Consider the following 18879-nt stretch of genomic DNA (forward strand, 5'->3'; position numbering starts at 1 on the left):
TCAGGATTGACGGGCTGGTTGAGGATTGTAGTTTGGATGTCAGGCTTAAATCCAGATATACGAAGCCAAGCTTGTCGTCTCAGCATGACGCTAGTGTTAATTCCCCTAGCCGCTGTGTCTGCCACATCAAGTGCACACTTTATTGCAGCGTTTGATATAAGCTTTCCCTCTTGTATGAGCATTTCGGCTGCTTCCTTATACTCATCAGGTAGATGTTGAAGGAGCTGTTCTAGGGTGTCTTAATGCGCCCTATCGTAACGCGCCAATAGTGCCTGTGTGTTTGCTATACGCCATACATTGGCAGCCTGCGCAGCCACCCTCTTGCCGGATGCCTCAAGCACTTTCGACTCCTTGTCAGGGGGAGGAGCTTCACCCGTAGTTTGGGAGTTTGCCCTCTTGCGGGCATTGGCGACCACCAACGAGTCTAGAGGCAACTGTCCTCGAATATATGCAGGATCTCCAGGAGCTGGCCTGTATTTCTTCTCGATACGTGGGTTGACCACTCGTGCCCTGGTAGGTTCTTTAAAGATCTCTGGGGCATGTTTAAGGACACCTTTGAGCATAGGAAGAATTTTAACTGTCCTTTCTGAGACAGAGAAAGTGTTAAACAAAAAATCTTCCTCCACCGGGTCAGCATGCATGTCCACATCATGATTCGCTGCTGCCCGTTCGATTAAAGCATTAAATGCTGCAGAATCCTCTGTTGGAGATGTACGTGCCCCAAAACCTTGTGGATCATGTAACCTTGGTCCCCAGTGTCGTCATATGTGTCCTGCTGAACATCAGGGTCATTGTCCACTGGGAAATTGTATTGGTCGTCTTCATCATCATCCTCTCCCCCTGATTGGTTTGGGGAAGGTGATGGACTCCTACTTGGTGGTGGTAGAATAGGCGCAATAAGGACAGGAATGTCCTGTGCTGTCCTCTTTTTCTTCAGTGGAATAACATAGGATTCCAGTGGTTGGGAAGTGATCTTCCTTTTGTAAAGGGTCAGTTTCCCTGTTTGGGCATCGATGTAATGCTCAGATTGGTCTTCTGAGGCCTGAAGAGCTGAAGGAGCCGAAGTCTTTGGCACCGTTTTAGGTGCAAATGCCTTTGGTGCCACCTTTGGTGGAAGAGTGTAAAGAAGCTTGGCTGATGACTTCTGAGGAGTGTCAACCTGTTTCGGAGCCGATGGCGTGGGAGCCGTCGCCGACAAAGTCTTTTCCCGAATCCTTTTGAGGGAGTCGGTGACCTGTTTAGTGAAGGAGGCGGAGGGTGTTGTAGCCGACGGCTGGTGTCCGGTGGCGTTGGAGTCCCTCGGTGTCGACGGTATTCGCGTCGACGAATCTTCAGCTGCAACGTGGCGCGGTTCCGTTGTAGGCTTTGGCGCCGACGCTGCAGATCCAACCGCTTCGTGCCGATGCGCAGTGCCTGTGGTCTTCGGCTCGTGGCTTGTAGTCTATTTTTGTTCGACTGGGCGTTTAGTCGACCGCGCCGTAGGAGCGTCCGAAGGCGTGGGAACAGACTTCGACGTTTGTGCCGGAGCAACAGAGGCCGACTCTTGACGGACGGCCTTCTTGGAGGACGAGTCCTTGTGCACCTTCTGCGGCGCTGTCGGCTCGACAGCCTTCTTCGACTTCTGTGGGCCGGAGGTGGACGGAGTCGATGAAGGAGCAGGCTTTGATATTTTTTGTTGGACGTCAGCCATTTTAGGCGTTGTCGCGTCTGGTATTTTCGGTTTTGCCTGGATGTCGGCCATTTTAGGTGTTGTCGAATCCGTTGGTTTCGGTTGGACGTCGGCCATCTTAGGTGCCGTAGAAACCGAAGGTTTCGGTTTCGATACGTTCAATGACGGCTCCGCTTGAGTCCGTGGCCGGGCGAGAAGGCGGGGCCGGGGATAGCGGTGCGGGGTCGTGGGTAATGCCGAGTGGCGATCCCGTGACCTGAGCCTGAATTATATAGACTTCGGGGCATAGCTCTTCCTCTGAGCTATCTTCCGCGGCCCCATAAACTTCTTCGTCGTCCCCTACCTCCTCGACGTATTCAGTGTCCTGTCCTTGGACGTGTTCCTCGGGATCGGACTGGACCTCCGTCGACGGAGGCGAAATTTGGAGATGATGGCTACCGCCTTCCACCGCGGGGTCGAATATGTCGTCGGGTGCCGGTGTCGCTCGCTGGGCCTCGAGGCACGCCGCGCGCCGATGCTTGAGCGTCTTTGACCTGAATTTAGAGCAGGCCATGCAGTCGTCTTCGTTGTGGTCCGGAGACAGGCATTTATTACAGACCGGATGCACATCGATGTGTGGATATTTGGATCCACAGATGGGGCAGAACTTAAATGGGCTCCGCTCCATGTTAAGGTTGTCGGGTCTTGCTGCGACGAGAGGGCCTCGATGTCTGAAGAGTAACTTGACTCCGTAGATTTCCGGCTCCGAGAGTCGGACGACGCTCGAGACCGTGCGCAAACAATACCGACGCTGGTAACGAAGGCCTTTTGGCCTTAAGAACAAAGTTTATCGGTTCCGACACGGAGACGTCGAGAACCACATCCGAACCCAATGGCGGAAAAAAACAATCTGGAGATGGAGTCGATGCCCATGCGCACTGTAGTCCAGGGGAGGAGCCACCTATCTCGTGATACTTCGAAGACTCTTCCAGGACAACAATGTGCAATCATCCGGACCCAACACTAGGCGGCGTTCTATGCACTAGATATGAATTTAGCAGCCCACATGCCTCGAACTTATACTTAAGTGCAATAGGTCTGCAAATTAATAAAAGTGCTGGTTTAAGTTAACCTAACTGTGGATGCTCCGTTGTCTGAAAAAGAATTCATAAGGCCTGTTTTTCACATTGAATAGTAGTTTGCACATGATGTTTCCTAATTATAGGTGTTTTATGTTTCCTGAAACCTTCTGTTAGATGGTGACTAGACATTCGTTTTGCATTAGACAACTGATAACGCGTTCTTACTGGGAGCAAAGGATGCGACCGGAAGGATGACTCATAGGAAGACGTTTTGCACCGCAAAATATCAACATTGTCACTTTTTACGGTTAAATGCCTGAAAGCCTATTGTATTACTATGCAGAAATAGGGAGTTTACTTATTTCCAGGAGTTTACTGAAATTCTATTGGAGCATGAAGAAAGAAAATAATGTTGCAACATAGAAGTGGTGTGTTTATATTAGTGTGTGTTCCTAAAGTAGCAGCTATCTTCAAGATTCTTTCCTTGACTGACTGGAGACACTCATGTGAGCTTCGGATGCCTTTCTTTATGAGAGATTGCCCTACTTCGATTTTGCTAAATTGTCTCCTAATAATTTCAGCTGAGAATACTTTACAGCGTATTATACAAAGGCTTCATGCTTGTGCACTGATTCTCTAATCAGTACTCTTTCTGGCTATCTGAACGGACACCTTTTTCTCTCATTGTTACAACTTATTTAGAATAGGGAATTTTCCTATTATGGAACACTTGCGTTATTACTATATTAACTGATTCTAATGAGCATTTTGTTTCATTTATCGTCAAATATCGACTAAAGGATTATATTACATTTAATGTTGAAATCTAAGGAATAATACCTAATGAACAAACAGATGAAAGATTAAAAGCTGAAAATAAAACCCTTTAACTCATACCAGTTCTGTTTATTGACTGAACTAGAAGTTCAGTAATGATTTTTTGTTATGTAGGTGATTGCTCCTACTTTTCCCTGTCGACGATCATAGGTCCATACGACAAGTGGTGGGGGTTATTTAAGGATTTCACTCGAAGGTTGAGAGATAGAAAACCCCGCTCCATCAGGCGCATACAGTACCCAAAAATACGGTCAGCAAGGAAACTCCGGTGCTCTGCAGAAACACATCCCATACAATTTCCAGCCTTAGCAGGCCATAAATGATGAGTGGAGTGCAAGAGTAGAAAGAGTAGAAAGAGTGCAGCCGAAACTAGAACAATGGACTGTGACAAGAGATATTAAAGAATACATTGAGATCACAGCTTAGAGTGCGAGTGAAGGTTAAGTAGTTAGTCACAACATGAAAAGGAGGTCCAGTAGACCAAACAAAACAGCCAGACTGAAGCAGAACAAAGACAGTGTTGAGGAAAGCTGAATACATCAGATGTCTTAAATCAATGGATGTGTTGGACACGATTCCATAGTAAACCGTTAACAGCTGGATTAATTTCAATTGGTTTACTAAAGATAAACAAACTGAGTGAGACAACTTAGTACACTTTGACCAGCTTGTGTACCTCATCTGTGGCTATACCTGCTTCACCCTCTGCTATGAGATCTCAATTGCTCATAGATTTTCCACGACTCTTGCAATGATTATACTAAAATCCCTGCCAAGCAGCGTCTCACAGATTACCCTTGCACTCAGCTTGGGCCCTTGAAACTCACTCAGCCACTTTCAAAAACCTACGTAGTAAAGACATACTATTAAAACTTTAAGTAATGATTATGCAAGCTATGACCAAAGTAGGTTTTTCCATCACATTCAAATTCTTCCTGGAGATCGTTAACTAACAAGACAAAGTGAGCCTAACTATTATACAGAGGGTCAGATCTACGCATTAGTCAGCTAACACATGAATATAAACAAGGCTGTGTGTCTTACAATGTTTAATGGCATTTTTTTACAGAGCTGTAACAGTGTGATAGCTAAGCTTTTAGGTCAGTAGAGCTCTACACTTATCACCACCCCACCCCCAGGCCAGTACATCTCAATCACCAGTAGAGGTAGTGGCAGCAACATGTCTGTACCAATTCTGAAACGTTTCTTTTCAGAAGTAAATGACTTCACTGGAGAATTTAATCTCTCACCAACTTCAGAAGCTCGCTCAGGAAATTAGCCAACTGCCTTGGATGCCAGCCTAAAGAATCATAAAAGACAGACTGCATTAATGAGTAATGCCTTTGGTAGGATGCTTTTTTAGACTCAACGAGAAGGGTGTCAATTATGTATAGAACTCCTACTTCTGTATTTATTATTAACTGTACAAATCCAGAATCAGTTTGAGTGCCCAGTGCAAAGCTCTGAAGCACATATTGAAATTAGCACACACACACCACAACAACATCGGTAGTAACAGCACCATTTGTTCCTGGAATCCATCTTCCACATCTCTCAGGAGGAGAAATAAATTTCAAAGAAAAAGGATACGCAACTCCACGAATGCGTTTGATCTTTCCAGGCTCGGTAAGCTGAAGGGGTCTCAAAACCTTCCTTACTGGGCAAGAGAAAACAACTTCCCCTCCTCCTCCTGGTGGCATCCCTCTTCGGACAATCTGAGAAAACAAAGCAGAGTTAACAAGAAAGGCAAGTCATCCCATATGATTCAGTCTCAGATGATTTACACCGAACTTGAGACTCTAGCATATTTAGTTTAGCATTGAAGGATGCAGCGATTTGAAATCCATGAGTCCCTCTTGAAGGACAATGTGAACCATTTGCACAATATTTAAAGGCAACGTCTCTTAATCTCCCACTAAAAAAGTCAGGACTTGTTCAGGTCATTAAGCAGGAAAAGTTAAATTATGTTGCATGAATTATCAAAGGGACATGCTTTCCTTGGTTAATACATAAAACATTTTTCAATGGAGACTAGTTTTTGAATGCCCCAGTCACCATAAAAAAGGAAACAAATAGACTAAAAAACTCGTATACATGAATATAAAAGTGAAATTGGAAATGGCAAAGCAAGTTATTATGCCCATGTCATCTAGGCTGCTCTTAATGAATCTAAAAAAGTTTTGGGACATTTTGCGTAATGTCTCTAATCCGGAGTACCTGAGCCAGGAAGTCACACCCTCACAGGAGATTTGACAAAATTTCCGATTTTTTTAAGACAAGATCAGCAAGATTTCGGAAACTATTTGTGTACTTCATCCGTTAAATGATGCTAGTTCTGAGGTCAACATCCCAGTTAGGAAGGTACCCTCAGCACAGGAATAAGTTTGAATGATTTGAACCCCCTAATGGAGGATCTCTTTTGCACCATTGCTAGATCTACTTCATCCAGCTCCCTATTTACCCTTTACCCCATAGAGTCTAGAAAGAGCTAGCAGATTAACTCTTTCTGAAACTTGTGCAACTTTGCAATCAGTCTCGCGAATCAGGCATTGTTCCTCTAGCCTGGAAGGAGGATAGTTACTCCTACACGAAAAAAAGCCTTCCCTTGACCCTGGGGTCCTCAATAACAAGAGGCCAATATCTCTACTGCCTTATCCAGCTAAAACACTGGAACGTTTCGTCTGTAGGAAACGTTCTCAATTTGAGGAAGACAACCTCCTCCTTCAAGGTGAGCTGTTTGGGGCTTCAGGCCAGATCATGGCACAGAATCTGTCTTATATTTACAACAAGGGGTGGTGAGGGACAGAGTCTCTGAATTAAGCAGAATACTCTCACCCAGTCAAGAGATCAGGGCTAGATCCAACACCGTTTTTTAGCTCACTGCACCATCCCAGTTTCAGAACCTGGCTGTATGAAAATTAGTCTGTTCCTGTCTTGCTCACAGCACTGGATGAACTCAGACTGATGCCAATCAGCAGTCTTAGTCCTCTTAGACCTTTCAGCTGCATTTGATATGGTGAACCACAATACGCTTTTGGATCGATTTGCTTTGATCAGTATAAGTGGCTCTGTATGAAATTGGATGCGTTCTTATTTATCCGTACGTTATCAGGCAGTTACCTTTTCTGTATACTGCTCCGAATTTAAGAATTTGAAACACTGAGTTCCTCAAGGACCAGCTATGAGCTCAGTCTTGTCCAATATATATCTAAGACCCCTAATCACTCATTAAATTTCCTAATTTTAGAGTGGTGAATTATGCTTATGACACTCAGTTCATTCTGTCTTTTGACAACAGCCAATCAGAATCTGTCAGTGCTTTTCATAATTGTATGAATAATATCAGCTGGCTCAATCTTAATTCCCTTAAATTTAACAGGGACAAAAACGAACTCTTATATGCCCTGCAAGCAAAGTTCTGACAGCAATTCCCTCCAACCTCTGGCCTGTGCCTTCTCCTGTAGAGTCATCTTCTGAATCAGTTAGTAACTTAGAGGTTACGTTTAACAATAGGCTGTCTATGGAAACAGGTGAATAAAGTTGCTGGCACATGTTTCTCACTACTTCGGGGTCTTCAGATGATTCTCTTGCTGTTTCCTCCTACCGCCAAAACACCTCTTATACGTTGTGGTATTTTGAGAAGTTGGACTATTGTAACACTTGTTAGGAGCGCCAGAGAGGTCTCTGCTGCTAAGCTGGTCGTAAACAGATCCAGGAGGCCATCTGCCTCCATTGCATTAAAAGATCTACACTGTGTCAGCGTATAGCTTTTAAACCACAGCATTGTTTTGAAAGCCCTCCATGATGGGGAACCAATGCCTCTACAAAACAGACTCAAAAGATACTCCCCCTGGAGACGTCTCCACTCTGCCACTGCAAACATTGTGTTTGTTCCTGAATTCAGGAAAGACCAGACATGGCGGACGCGCTTTTATGTTAAAGCACATTAATGAAAATGGGGTAACCCAAAAGGATACGGACCTGGGTATACTGCGGTAAGAATAAACAGTGGTCCAGAACCTATTTCTTTTTGTTAACCAACTTAATCAGTACATATTCAAACATTTATGAATTCATGGGCGTTCCTTATATTCGCACCAAACCATAAGTGAACTCAGTTACTTGAGATGAACAGAACAAATATATCACAACAGCACCAATATTTCAACAGAAGAGGGGAAAAAACATCGTTTATTTCCTTATCTCTAAACACGAAATTAATCTTCTTTACAATTTTCTCAATACTTTACAATAAAAGGTTGCCCAGGAGGAGCGTGCACAAAAAGTGATCAAAGAGAAGTGCAGTGAATCAAGAGAAGAAAGGAAATTCAAAGAGGTAAACAGGGTATTTACACTAATTTCAATAGTTATGGGCTTGCAATTTCCATAATATAGCCACCTGGCCCATACAAAGATAAGAAATGCGTTACTTACCTGTAACTGCAGTTATCCAGTATTAGTGTCTTTCATAGATTCACATGCCTGAATCATTCCCCGTCGTCGAGACGGGAGCCTCCGGTATATAAAAAGTAATGTCTTAGAGACATACATAAAGAAGAATAGGCCCAAAGGTCTCACCTTAGTAGCCTATCCACGTCCTTTTGCAGGAAGGACCAAACAGAGCAGGCCCCAAGGGTCCCACCTTGGTGGCCTATCTGGGTCCTTTTGTAAAAAGGACCAAATAAAGTAAAACAGCCAATCAGCTACTACCTCCTTCTAGAACCTTCCTGCCAGGAGCCCAAGTCTCTCAGATTTTCGTACGCACCAAGCTAGTTAGGCGTAAACTCATTAGAGAGAAAGGTGAGCCCTGCCAGGGGAGGTGGGAGGGTGCATGTGAATCTATGAAAGACACTAATACTGGATAACTGCAGTTACAGGTAAGTAACGCATTTCTTATCCAGTATTTGGGTGTCTTTCATAGATTCACATGCCTGAATCAGAGTAGTGAGCAATACATTATGCACATTCTGTATGAACATCAGGTACAAGCATGTAGATAATACATATCTCATGACTAAATCACAAAATGCAATGTCATAGAAATACAACAAGAGAATGTGCATACCCGTAAAGGATGGAGGGATGTAGTAGGGCTCACCTCACTGGAATAGATGGCGAAGCACTGCTCGGCCCACTGCTGCATCCTTCATCAGCTCAGTATCCAGGCAGTAGTGCCTGGTGAAGGTGTGCGGGGACTTCCATGTCGCCGCTCTGCAGATGTCCAAGATCGGCACTCCAGCGAACAGCGCCGCAGATGTGGACATGGCTCTAGTTGAATGAGCTTTGACTCGTGAGTCTAAAGGCCGTCCGGCCTTGTCATGACAAAAGGTGATCGCAGAAGAGATCCATCGTGAAATGCTCTGCTTTGTTAAGGGCATGCCCAGTCTTGGCCTACTGAAGCCAATAAAGAGCTGGGAGGACTTCCTAAAGTGTTGTGTCCTGTCGATGTAGAATTTAAGACATCTCATTAGATCTAGAGAATGTAAAGTTCTTTCGGCTGCCGTGGAGGGATTCGGAAAGAACGATCTAAGCACCACTGGTTCGTTAAGATGAAAGTCCGAGGGGACTTTTGGAATGAAGCGAGGGTTAGTCCTAAGAATGACTGTCCTCTCTGAATTGAAGAAAAGGATCCTGAATGGATAGAGCCTGTAATTCGCTGACCCTTCTGGCAGAGGTGAGTGCCAGGAGGAGGGCCGTTTTCCAAGAGAGGAACTTGATTTCTGCCTTGTGGATGGGTTCAAAGGGATGTTTCATTAGTTGATGAAGAACCACATTGAGATGGCACGATGGAGGAATAGGTCTCGGTCGTGGAAAGCACCTGAATAAGCCTTTTAGGAATTGTTTGAGGAGTCTGTCCGCCCACAAAGATGGACCTGTAGCCGTCCTTGTGAACCTGGAAATTGCCGCTAGATGCACTTTGATGGATGAATGCGCAAGGCCTGATTGCGCAAGATGTAACAAGTATGGCAGCAGCTGTTGTGGAGTAGCATTGAAGGGGTGCAAGCCACGATCCATACACCAGGAACAGAATCGCTTCCATTTTAGTCAGTAGGTTTTGTTAGTGCTAATAGCTCTAGCTTTCGCAAGGACATCTCTGCAATCCTGCGGTATGTTCAGTTGGCTGAATTCACGGTATTCAGGAGCCAGGCCGACAATTTCAGAGAGCTCAGGTTCGGATGGAGAACCTGCCCTTGAGACATTGTGATCAGGGTTGGAAACTGCTGCAGGCGAAGAGGGGGTCGGGCAGAGAGGCGATGAAGCTCTGTGAACCAGTGCTGCCTCGGCCAGGATGGAGCAATGAGGATCAGAGTGCAGGGTTCCGCTTTCATCTTTCTGATAACCCTGGGTATCAGTGGGAATGGCGGAAAGGTGTACGCAAAGACGTTCCGCCATGCAATGGAAAATGCATTCCCGAGGGTGCCTGAGTGGTGATGCCTGCTTGCGAAGCTTGGGCATTTGGCGTTCTCTCTGGTGGCAAAGAGGTCTATGTTCGGGGTGCCCCACTCCTCGAAGATACTGTCCAGCACCTCCATGTCCAGTTCCCATTCGTGGGAAGGAGACTTCTCCCTGCTCAGTGCGTCCGCCAAGACGTTGTCCTTGCCCGGGACATACTCCGCTTTCAAGTCTATTTCGTGTTCCAGAAGCCAGTTCCAGATTTTTTGCGATTCTCGCGATAATGAGATGGAACGTGTTCCCCCTTGTTTGTTCAGGTAGTGCATCGTCGTGGTGTGGTCTGTCCTGACGAGCACTGGGGAGTGATGAATGCGTGGAAGAAACGCCTGTAGAGCTAGGAAGACCGCTCGTAACTCCAACAGATTGATATGGAGTTTCGATTCCTGTGTTGTCCATTTGCCGTTGATCTGGAGTTCCTGGAGGACTGCCCCCCAGCCTTCCAGTGACGCATCCGTAGTTATTACGTGCGGCTCTGCGGGGAGCAGGAACGGCAGACCTTTTGACAGATGGCGAAGTGATGTCCACCATTGCAAATGGTTGATAATGGGTCGAGTGACTCGCATGCGGTCGTCGAAAGAACATGTGGCTTGGGTCCATTGTTTTGTCAGTGCCTCTTGAAGTGGACGCATTTTCAGGCGGCAGTGTGGAATGAGCAGTATGCATGAAGACATCATGCCCAGGAGGGACTTGAACTTGCGGACCGGAAGAGTCTTCCTCGAAGCCACGTCCTTGGCTAAGGAGATGAGTTTGATTTTTCTCTCCTGAGAGGGGAAAGCCTTGACACGCTCCGTGTCTAGAGTCGCTCCCAGGAACATAATGACTTTTGTGGGTTCCAGAGTCGACTTTGCGGTGTTGTGGGTCAGTCCCAGGCGGTGGAAAATATCCAGACAGGCGCTGGAGGATGAGGCTGCGGCGGCCGCGGTCGGCGCCTTCACCAACCAGTCGTCCAGGTATGGAAACACCTGGTGACCTTGCTGACGAAGAAATGCTGCCACTGGAGATAGGCATTTGGTGAATATTCTCGGGGCCGATTTGAGGCCAAATGGACTAAATTGGTAATGCTGTCCTGCCACCGCAAACCTGAGGAACTTCCTGTGCCCTTTGAGAATAGGTATGTGGTAATAGGCGTCCTGAAGGTCTAAGGATGTCATGTAGTCTCCTTTCTCCAGAAGACCAAGGATTTCTTGCAGAGTCACCATACGGAACGATTGTTTCTTTAGGAACACGTTGAGTGCCCTGAGATCCAGGATGGGTCGCCATCTCTTTCCTTTTTGGTGGATTAGGAAGAAGTGAGAATAGAAACCTTGATTCTCGTGGGTTCGTGGAACTCGCTCTATCGCCCCCTTCTGCAGCATAGAAGCTATTTCCTGAAGAAGTAATCGTAGGTGCCTGTGTGACCGTTGGCACGGTGGTGTTGTTGGGGGGGGATAGAGGTGAATTCTAGGGAATGTCCAAATCGAATGAGTTGAAGTACCCACCGATCTGTTGTTATAGATCGCCAATTTTGATGGAAAAATTTTTGCTTCCCTCCAAGTCTCAAAGAATGTGATGGTGGAGGGGCTAGCCAGGGAGATAAGTCATTGTCTGTTGCCAGCAGGTCGTTTTTGGCCCCTTCCTCGGTAATTGGATTTGCTGTAGGAAGACTGTCGTCCCTGTTGAAACTGCGGCTTGGACTGGGAGTAGGAGTACGAAGACCGATTCTGATAGGAACCTTTGTATGTAGTTTGTCCTCTTCCCCTGTTGCCACGAAAGGACTGGTTCCGAAATTGTAGAGTACCCAGGGCTTTGGCTGTATCTGTGTCCTTTTTGATGGTGGTAAGGGCCGCGTCAATCTGTTCCCCAAACAGATGCTGGCCATCGTAAGGCATATCCAATATCCTGGTCTGCACCTCCTGGCGGAAAGTGGTGGCCTTGAGCCAACCCGGTCTCCTCAGGACTGCAGCCCCTGCCAGTTGCCTGAAACCAGTCATGGCGGCATCAATGGCACAATCTATGAGCTCTGAGGCATGTCTGTCCTTCCAAAAGAAGTGAATGTGCCTCCTCTCGTACATCCTCTGGTAGAGTTGAAAGATACGGTGCAATGTCCGCCCAGAGTTGGCGATTGTAACGGCCCAGTAAGGCTATAGAATTAGCTACCTTTACAGTCATGGCCGATGTGGTAGTAAAGCGCTTGCCGACAGCATCCAGTTTTTTGCCCTCCTTGTCTGGTGGCGTCGACAGAGGCGAGGCAGGATTGCGTGAGTTCTTTTGCGCCGCTTGAGTCACCACGGAATCAGGTTTAGGGTGACCTGTCAGGCATGCCGGTGCCGATGATGTGGCCTTGTATTTCTTATCAAGTCTGGGCACCATCACCTGTATAGAGGCATGTGCTTGCATGATTTGTTTGCCCTGCTTCCAGATATAGTCTATAATGGGGATAGACCTCGAAGTTTTCTTCGTCGGCTCCTTAAAGTCATAAAGGAGACATTCTGTTTCCTGCGTTTCCATGGACATATGGAACCTCTTGGCAGCCCGCTCAATGATGTTGTGGAATCCCCCGATATCTGCGGGTGGGGATTCCGAGGTCTGTGGATCCGGAGAGGCCGGAGAATGTGCCACATAGTCCTGGTCTGCATCCGGGTCCGATTGGTCGTCATCAACTTCCCCTTCTTCCTGTTCCCTCTCCTCTTCATCAGATGAGGGAGCGTCCTGAATTGGCACCTGCGTTCTTTCAAGGACCAGGGGAGCGGGTCTATGACGAGATGAAGGAACTGGCGCCTGAGCTGTTGGAGGTGCGGGCGCAGAGTGTTTCTCCGGGAACCTTTCCTTGTAATCTTTTATGAGGAATTGTAGGTCCGAGACGATGGATGCGGGAAGACACCATAGGAGTAACCGGTGTCTGTGATGGAGGTAGGACCTGTTGTTGAAGATGGTCTTCCTCTTCTTCCGGCTCCTCGTCTGTTTGGCATTTCAGCACTAGGTCTGATGGACTAGTAGCCTGTGTAAAGGAGTCCTCGTCCGACTCTTGACCCTGTAGAAGACAGGCCGGAGGAATTTGCTGAACCCTACCGGGCGATGTCTGAAGTGGCGCAATAGGCCGTTTAGTAATTTTCAACGTGACATGGCTCACTTGCGGTGGAAAATCATCCATGGCATGGGACAGGAGTGCAGACTCCTTCCAGGGTCCTGTAGACGTCGACGCAGGAGTCGACTGTCGTGGATGGTGTTTTCGTCGACGAAAATTTCGTCGTCGTCGACGGTGGCTGCGAAGACGGCGTCTTCGTCGTCGTCAGTTTCGTCGACGGTAAGGTTCCCATCGTCGACGATGTACTCGTCGTCGACGGCTTTCCTACCGTCGACGGTATGATCCTCGTCGACGGGGTCGACGTCGATGTCTTCGACGATGATCTCGTCGTCGATGAAGTGACCGGGATGGTCGACAGCGCAGGTCTACTCGCCGACGATGAAGGTGTCGTTCTCGTCGTCAAGGAGGAAGCCGACGACGCCGTCGTCGACACAGTCGTCGTCGACGTCGAGACAGTTTTCTGTGCTGAATGCACCATCGACGCCATCGTCGTCGTCGCCAGTAATAGCGGCTGCTTCCTGGGGACAGGCAGGTCTTTGGCAGACACAGATGGCTTGCCCTCTGAGGACTTTTTAGAAGTCTTCATAGGAGGGGTGTCTGTGAGGCTAGGGGAAGAAACCCTTGGCCTTTTCAATGAAAACTGCGACGCTCCAGACACACTCACCTTCAGAGACCAAGTCGTCAGGCTTGGTCTTGAGCCTGTTGAGCCACAACAGAAGTCGACCTTCTCGGTCCTTGAGGGTCTTGTTGGAGAAGGTGCGACATATCTTGCAGTCCTTCGCCTGGTGGTGAGGGTAGAGGCAATATAAACATGTCTCATGTTTATCCTCCACATGAAGTCTTTTCTTGCTGCAGGAGGAACAAGCCCTGAAAAGACCCTTCTTCTGACTATCCGACATGACTTAAGAAAAAGAGAAATTCCTGAGGAGAACTCAGGTGGAGACTCCCTAGCACAACGTGCGGTAGAAAATCTGAGAGACTTGGGCTCCTGGCAGGAAGGTTCTAGAAGGAGGTAGTAGCTGATTGGCTGTTTTACTTTATTTGGTCCTTTTTACAAAAGGACCCAGATAGGCCACCAAGGTGGGACCCATGTCTCTAAGACATTACTTTTTATATACCGGAGGCTCCCGTCTCGACGACGGGGAATGATTCAGGCATGTGAATCTATGAAAGACACCCAAATACTGGATAAATAACTAATCTCTAAGTAATATCAACACAACAGTCATGTCAAATGTGTGCACTTTTTGACAAAATACTGGGTCCAAGGTGAGATTAGTATCGTCTAATGTTAAAGCAAGCCAATTCAGCTTCCTGCTCCCATGACTGATCTTTTGCAATTTAGAAAAGCCCTGAAAACATGGCTCTTCCCATAGTAACTGTTTATACTGTGGCACTAGTCACCATTGCTATTACTTCAGTAGCAGCTTTTGCCCCTCCCCTCTCCTCCCCTTTCCCTTGTCCCGTTGAGTCTGTCAGCACCAGGATACCATTATGGTCACAGTGCGCTTTATAAATGTTTTAAATAATAAATTAACAGTTTCCTGTATCCATTTGTGAGGTTACCTATACTTTAATCTTTGAACTTAAGTAAACAAAGATGCAGACCCTACAGTTCTGCTGGACGGATTTTGGTGTCTGGAAATCGTGCTGCAGAACCACCCCCCTACTTTCTCAGATGGTATCTACACAGGTTTCCACCTTACGTATGGAATGCCACAAAGTATGTGTTGGGTCACAATCAGTTCAAGCAAATGCAACGAGTTGCTGCACAAGCAACTCCAGCTAATCACTTCTTTCTCCGTGTTGAAAAACATCCTGATAAAATTTGAAGAGGTGGCTAATAGGAACCTAACAAATATTCACAGGAAAAAAGTTTCATGTGATTTTGACAGAGCTGGAGGACTACCTAGAATGCTAACAATATTGGCTTGTTACTGCATAAGTTGTCCTTAAAAGAATGATTGCATGTCTGGTAGAGAGTGGTTGATAATTACACTTTTAACATTAAGCCTATGAACAGGTTTCTTTAGTGTTCTGGATCCATTGATGGCACAAGAATTAAATTACAAGATCAATGCATAGTCGGACACTACCTGAAAAACAGAACTAAATAGGGCATATAAAGCAACCTAGACATCAAATACAGGCAACTCAAAGGGTTTGAGTGTTAGGTTATGGAACTTTTATCAAACTAAAATTTCCTCCAGTAATTCTACATATTTTATGCGGAAAATGGGCTGACCTAATAAAATAATGCTTGAATGAAAGGAGACTGTTTGCACTGTACACTGGATGCAAAGTTTTGGCATTTTGCATTTTGGTGTTTTGCAAGTAGGTCTATTTGCGGAGTCCCCCATTGTGGAAAGTCTTCTGGATTTCATGTTGGTTGATTTGCAATTCGTGGGATGCAGACGTCTGTCTGCTGAGCCTGTCTGCTTCCACATTGTCCTTCCCTGGTAGATGTATCGCTAACAGGTCTATTTGTCTTGGGATTGCCCATCTCCACATTTCCTGTGCTAGCAGAGATAGTGTTGCTGACTGTGTCCCTCATTGCTTGTGGATGTAGAACATGGTAGTTGTATTGTTTGTTTGTTTCAGTACCCTGTGTCTGTATAGTTAGGAACACTTTTGCGTTCTAGTTAGTTAGGTGTGCTTTATTGCATCCGATGTGGCCACCAACCCCTTACTTTGAGGTTGTTTGTGTGCACGCCCCACCTCATCTGGGAGGCGTCTATTGTAATGGTTACTGTTGGAGTTTGTTGTGTGAATGGTCTCCCTTGTGCTATGTTCTTTTTGTTCCACCACGCTATTTCTTGCTGTACTACCTGCGTGAACCACTAGATCCGCCCAACTCCCTGTCGCTTTTGACCATTGCTGCTGGATCCATTCTTGGAATGGTCTCATGTGTAGGCGGATATATGGGACCAAATGAATGCATGATGCCATCATTCCCATCAGTTTGCTCACTGTCAGACCTAGCCCCTTGAGGTAAAGATGTGTCTCCTTGCATATTCCCAAAGTTCTTTGCACTTGGGACCACCTTGCTCTGTACGGTGTTGATCCCCGCCCCTAAGAATATTTTAAACTGTTCCGGTTCTATTGATTATTTCTCCCAATGGATTGAAAACCCCAGTTGGGCTAGTGTCTGTAACGAATAGTTTTCTTACCTGTCGGTGTAGTTTTGCAGCTTGAAGATCTTTCTGGATTCACTATGCTGTGCATTATTCCATTATTCCGCGGTCTTGTGGTTGGGTCCGGATTCGTAGTCTTTTCTTTGTTTTTTTTTTTTTTTCTCTTTGCCCAGGTGGGCGTCGGCGTCACACCCCCTTTGGGTGTATTTCCGGTGACGTCGGCATGCTTCCTGCGGAAGCTCCCACTCTTGGGCGCCATCTTCGGGTTCTTTTTTTCCGTGTTTCTTTCGTTTCCGAAGTAATGGCAATGTTCTTCTTAGTTTGTATTTACCGCTTTGTATTTTCAAAGTCTATTCTTTAGTTAACCACCTCTTCTCTCTCCAGCCTCATCTTTCTGGCGGAGGTGGGTGGGTTCGCTAGTGAATCCAGAAAGATCTTCAAGCTGCAAAACTACACCGACAGGTAAGAAAACTATTCGTTTTGCAGCGTGAATCTTTCTGGATTCACTATGCTGTGCATAGATTTTGTAGCGGTTTCTCATCTCTGTGGCGGCTGGGTGGAAGATGAGCGTTGGGTGTTGAATATGTGCTGTAGCACCTTCTGTCCCACTTGAGCTTCCTTGTTCATTTGTATGTCCACACAGTAGTGCTTCGTGAACGTGTGCACCGAAGCCCATGTTGCCGCCAGGCATATGTCCTCTATGGGTGTGTTAGGCAGGAAGGCTATTGTAGCGCCCTTCTTCCTGGTGGAGTGGGCACGTGTCCCCTCAGCCAGTTCCTGTCCTGCCCGTTTGTGGCAGAGTTGGATTGTTTGTGCGATCCATCGTGCAATGGTCCTTTTGGTTACTGCTTTGCCCATGAAGCTGTTTGCGAAGGACACAAAAAACTGTTTCGTTTTCCTGTGCCCCTTTGTCCTTTCAATGTAGTGCATGACTGCCCTTCTGGCGTCCAGGGTGTGCAGAGCTCTCTCTGCGCTGGTTGTGGGTTTTTGGAAAAAACTCGGTATCTGTATAGACTGGTTCATGTGAAAATTGGATACCACCTTCGGCATGAAGTGTGGGTCAGTCCTCATCACAACTCTATCGTTGTGTATTTGTATGTATGGTTCTTGTAGCGTCAGCGCTTGAAGCTCGCTTACTCTGCGTAAGGACGTTATCGCAACCAGGAAGGCTGTTTTCATAGTTAGCATCTTTAGGGAGGCCTTGTGAAGTGGTTCAAAGGGCTCTTTCATGAGTTCCGTTAGGACTGTGTTCAAGTTCCATGCAGGTGGCGGCACCCGCTTGGGTGGTGCGATCCTTTTCGCTCCTTCTAGGAATCTCTTCACCACCTGTGATGTGAAGAAGCTCCTGCACGTTTCTCCCCTTGTGTAGGCTACTATCGCTGCCAAGTGAACTCTTAACGAGGATGAGCTAAGGTTCTTCTCCAGTAAGTGCGTCAGGTACCTTAGCACTGTGGAGTCCCTCTTCATCTTATTGTGGAGTCTTTCCTGTCTGCACCATATTGTGAATCTTTTCCATTTCGCAACGTAGCACTTTCGAGTGCTGGGCCTTCGTGCCTCCCGAAGTACCCTCAGGGTGCTTTCTGGTAGTCTCAAATGTGCGAACTCTATGTCCTCAGGAGCCACGCTACTAGGCTCATGCTCTCTGGCTCTGGATGCAGTACCTCTCCGTTCTGCATGGACAGTAGATCTTTCCTCCTGCTGAATCTGTGGGGTGCACACTGTGTCATCTCCATGATCTGCGAGTACCAGGTCTGCCTCGCCCACTGCGGTGCGACCAGTATCAGTGTCATGTTGCTCGCTCTGCACTTGCTCAGTACTCTGTGCATCAGTGGTATCGGGGGAAAGGCGTAGGCAAATGTCCTTGACCAATCTATCCATAGGGCATTCCCCAGTGTCCCCTCCTCGGGCTGCCTGGATGCGAAGTTTTGGCATTTTGCATTCTGGCGTGTGGCAAACAGGTCCACCGATGGTGTCCCCCACCTGTCGAACAGGTATCTTGTCTCCTGAGCATTGAGCTCCCACTCGTGGGATGCCGATGTCTGCCTGCTGAGCCAATCGGCTTGTATGTTGTCCTTCCCTGGTAGGTGTATGGCTAGCAGGTCTATCTTGAGAGGGATGGCCCATCTCCATATCTCCTGCGCCAGCGTTGAAAGCGGTGCGGACTGTGTGCCCCCCTGCTTGTTGATGTAGAACATCGCAGTGGTGTTGTCTGTTTGTATCAATACCCTGTGCTTGTACAGTCTTGTTTGAAAGGCCTTCAGTGCAAGGAAGATTGTCTTCAATTCTAAGTAATTGATGTGCTTTGTGGCATCCGTCGGTGTCCACAGTCCCCTCACCTTGAGCTCCTCCATGTGAGCGCCCCATCCCTTCAGGGATGCGTCTGTGGTGATGGTCACTGTTGGCGTTGGGGGCGTTAGAGGCTTTCCCCTTGCTATGTTCTCCATGGTCCACCATGTCATCTCCTTCTGCACTGCGTGCGTTACAACCACTAGATCCTCCCAACTGCCTGTAGCTTGTGACCATTGCTCCTGTAGCCATTCTTGAATGGGTCTCATGTGGAGTCGTACATTCGGTACCAGGTGGATGCATGATGCCATCATCCCCATGATCTTGCTCGCCGTCCTCACTGTCCGAGCTTGTCCCTTCCGGTAGAGGCGAGTT

At 47.1% G+C, this 18879-nt stretch overlaps 1 protein-coding gene across 2 annotated transcripts in view; it reads right to left on the reverse strand.

Moving 5' to 3' along the window:
• Positions 1–18879, reverse strand: part of RCL1 (RNA terminal phosphate cyclase like 1) — a 395384-nt gene that overhangs the window by 280078 nt on the left and 96427 nt on the right. For both annotated transcript variants that reach the window (XM_078675710.1, XM_078675711.1), the window contains one exon: positions 5158–5282. In XM_078675710.1, coding sequence (XP_078531836.1) covers positions 5158–5282 — 125 coding nt within the window. The remainder of the gene's footprint in view (positions 1–5157; positions 5283–18879) is intronic.

The sequence above is a fragment of the Lissotriton helveticus genome, chromosome 2_1 (assembly GCF_964261635.1).
Source record: "Lissotriton helveticus chromosome 2_1, aLisHel1.1, whole genome shotgun sequence".
NCBI classification, from domain to species: Eukaryota; Metazoa; Chordata; class Amphibia; order Caudata; family Salamandridae; genus Lissotriton; species Lissotriton helveticus.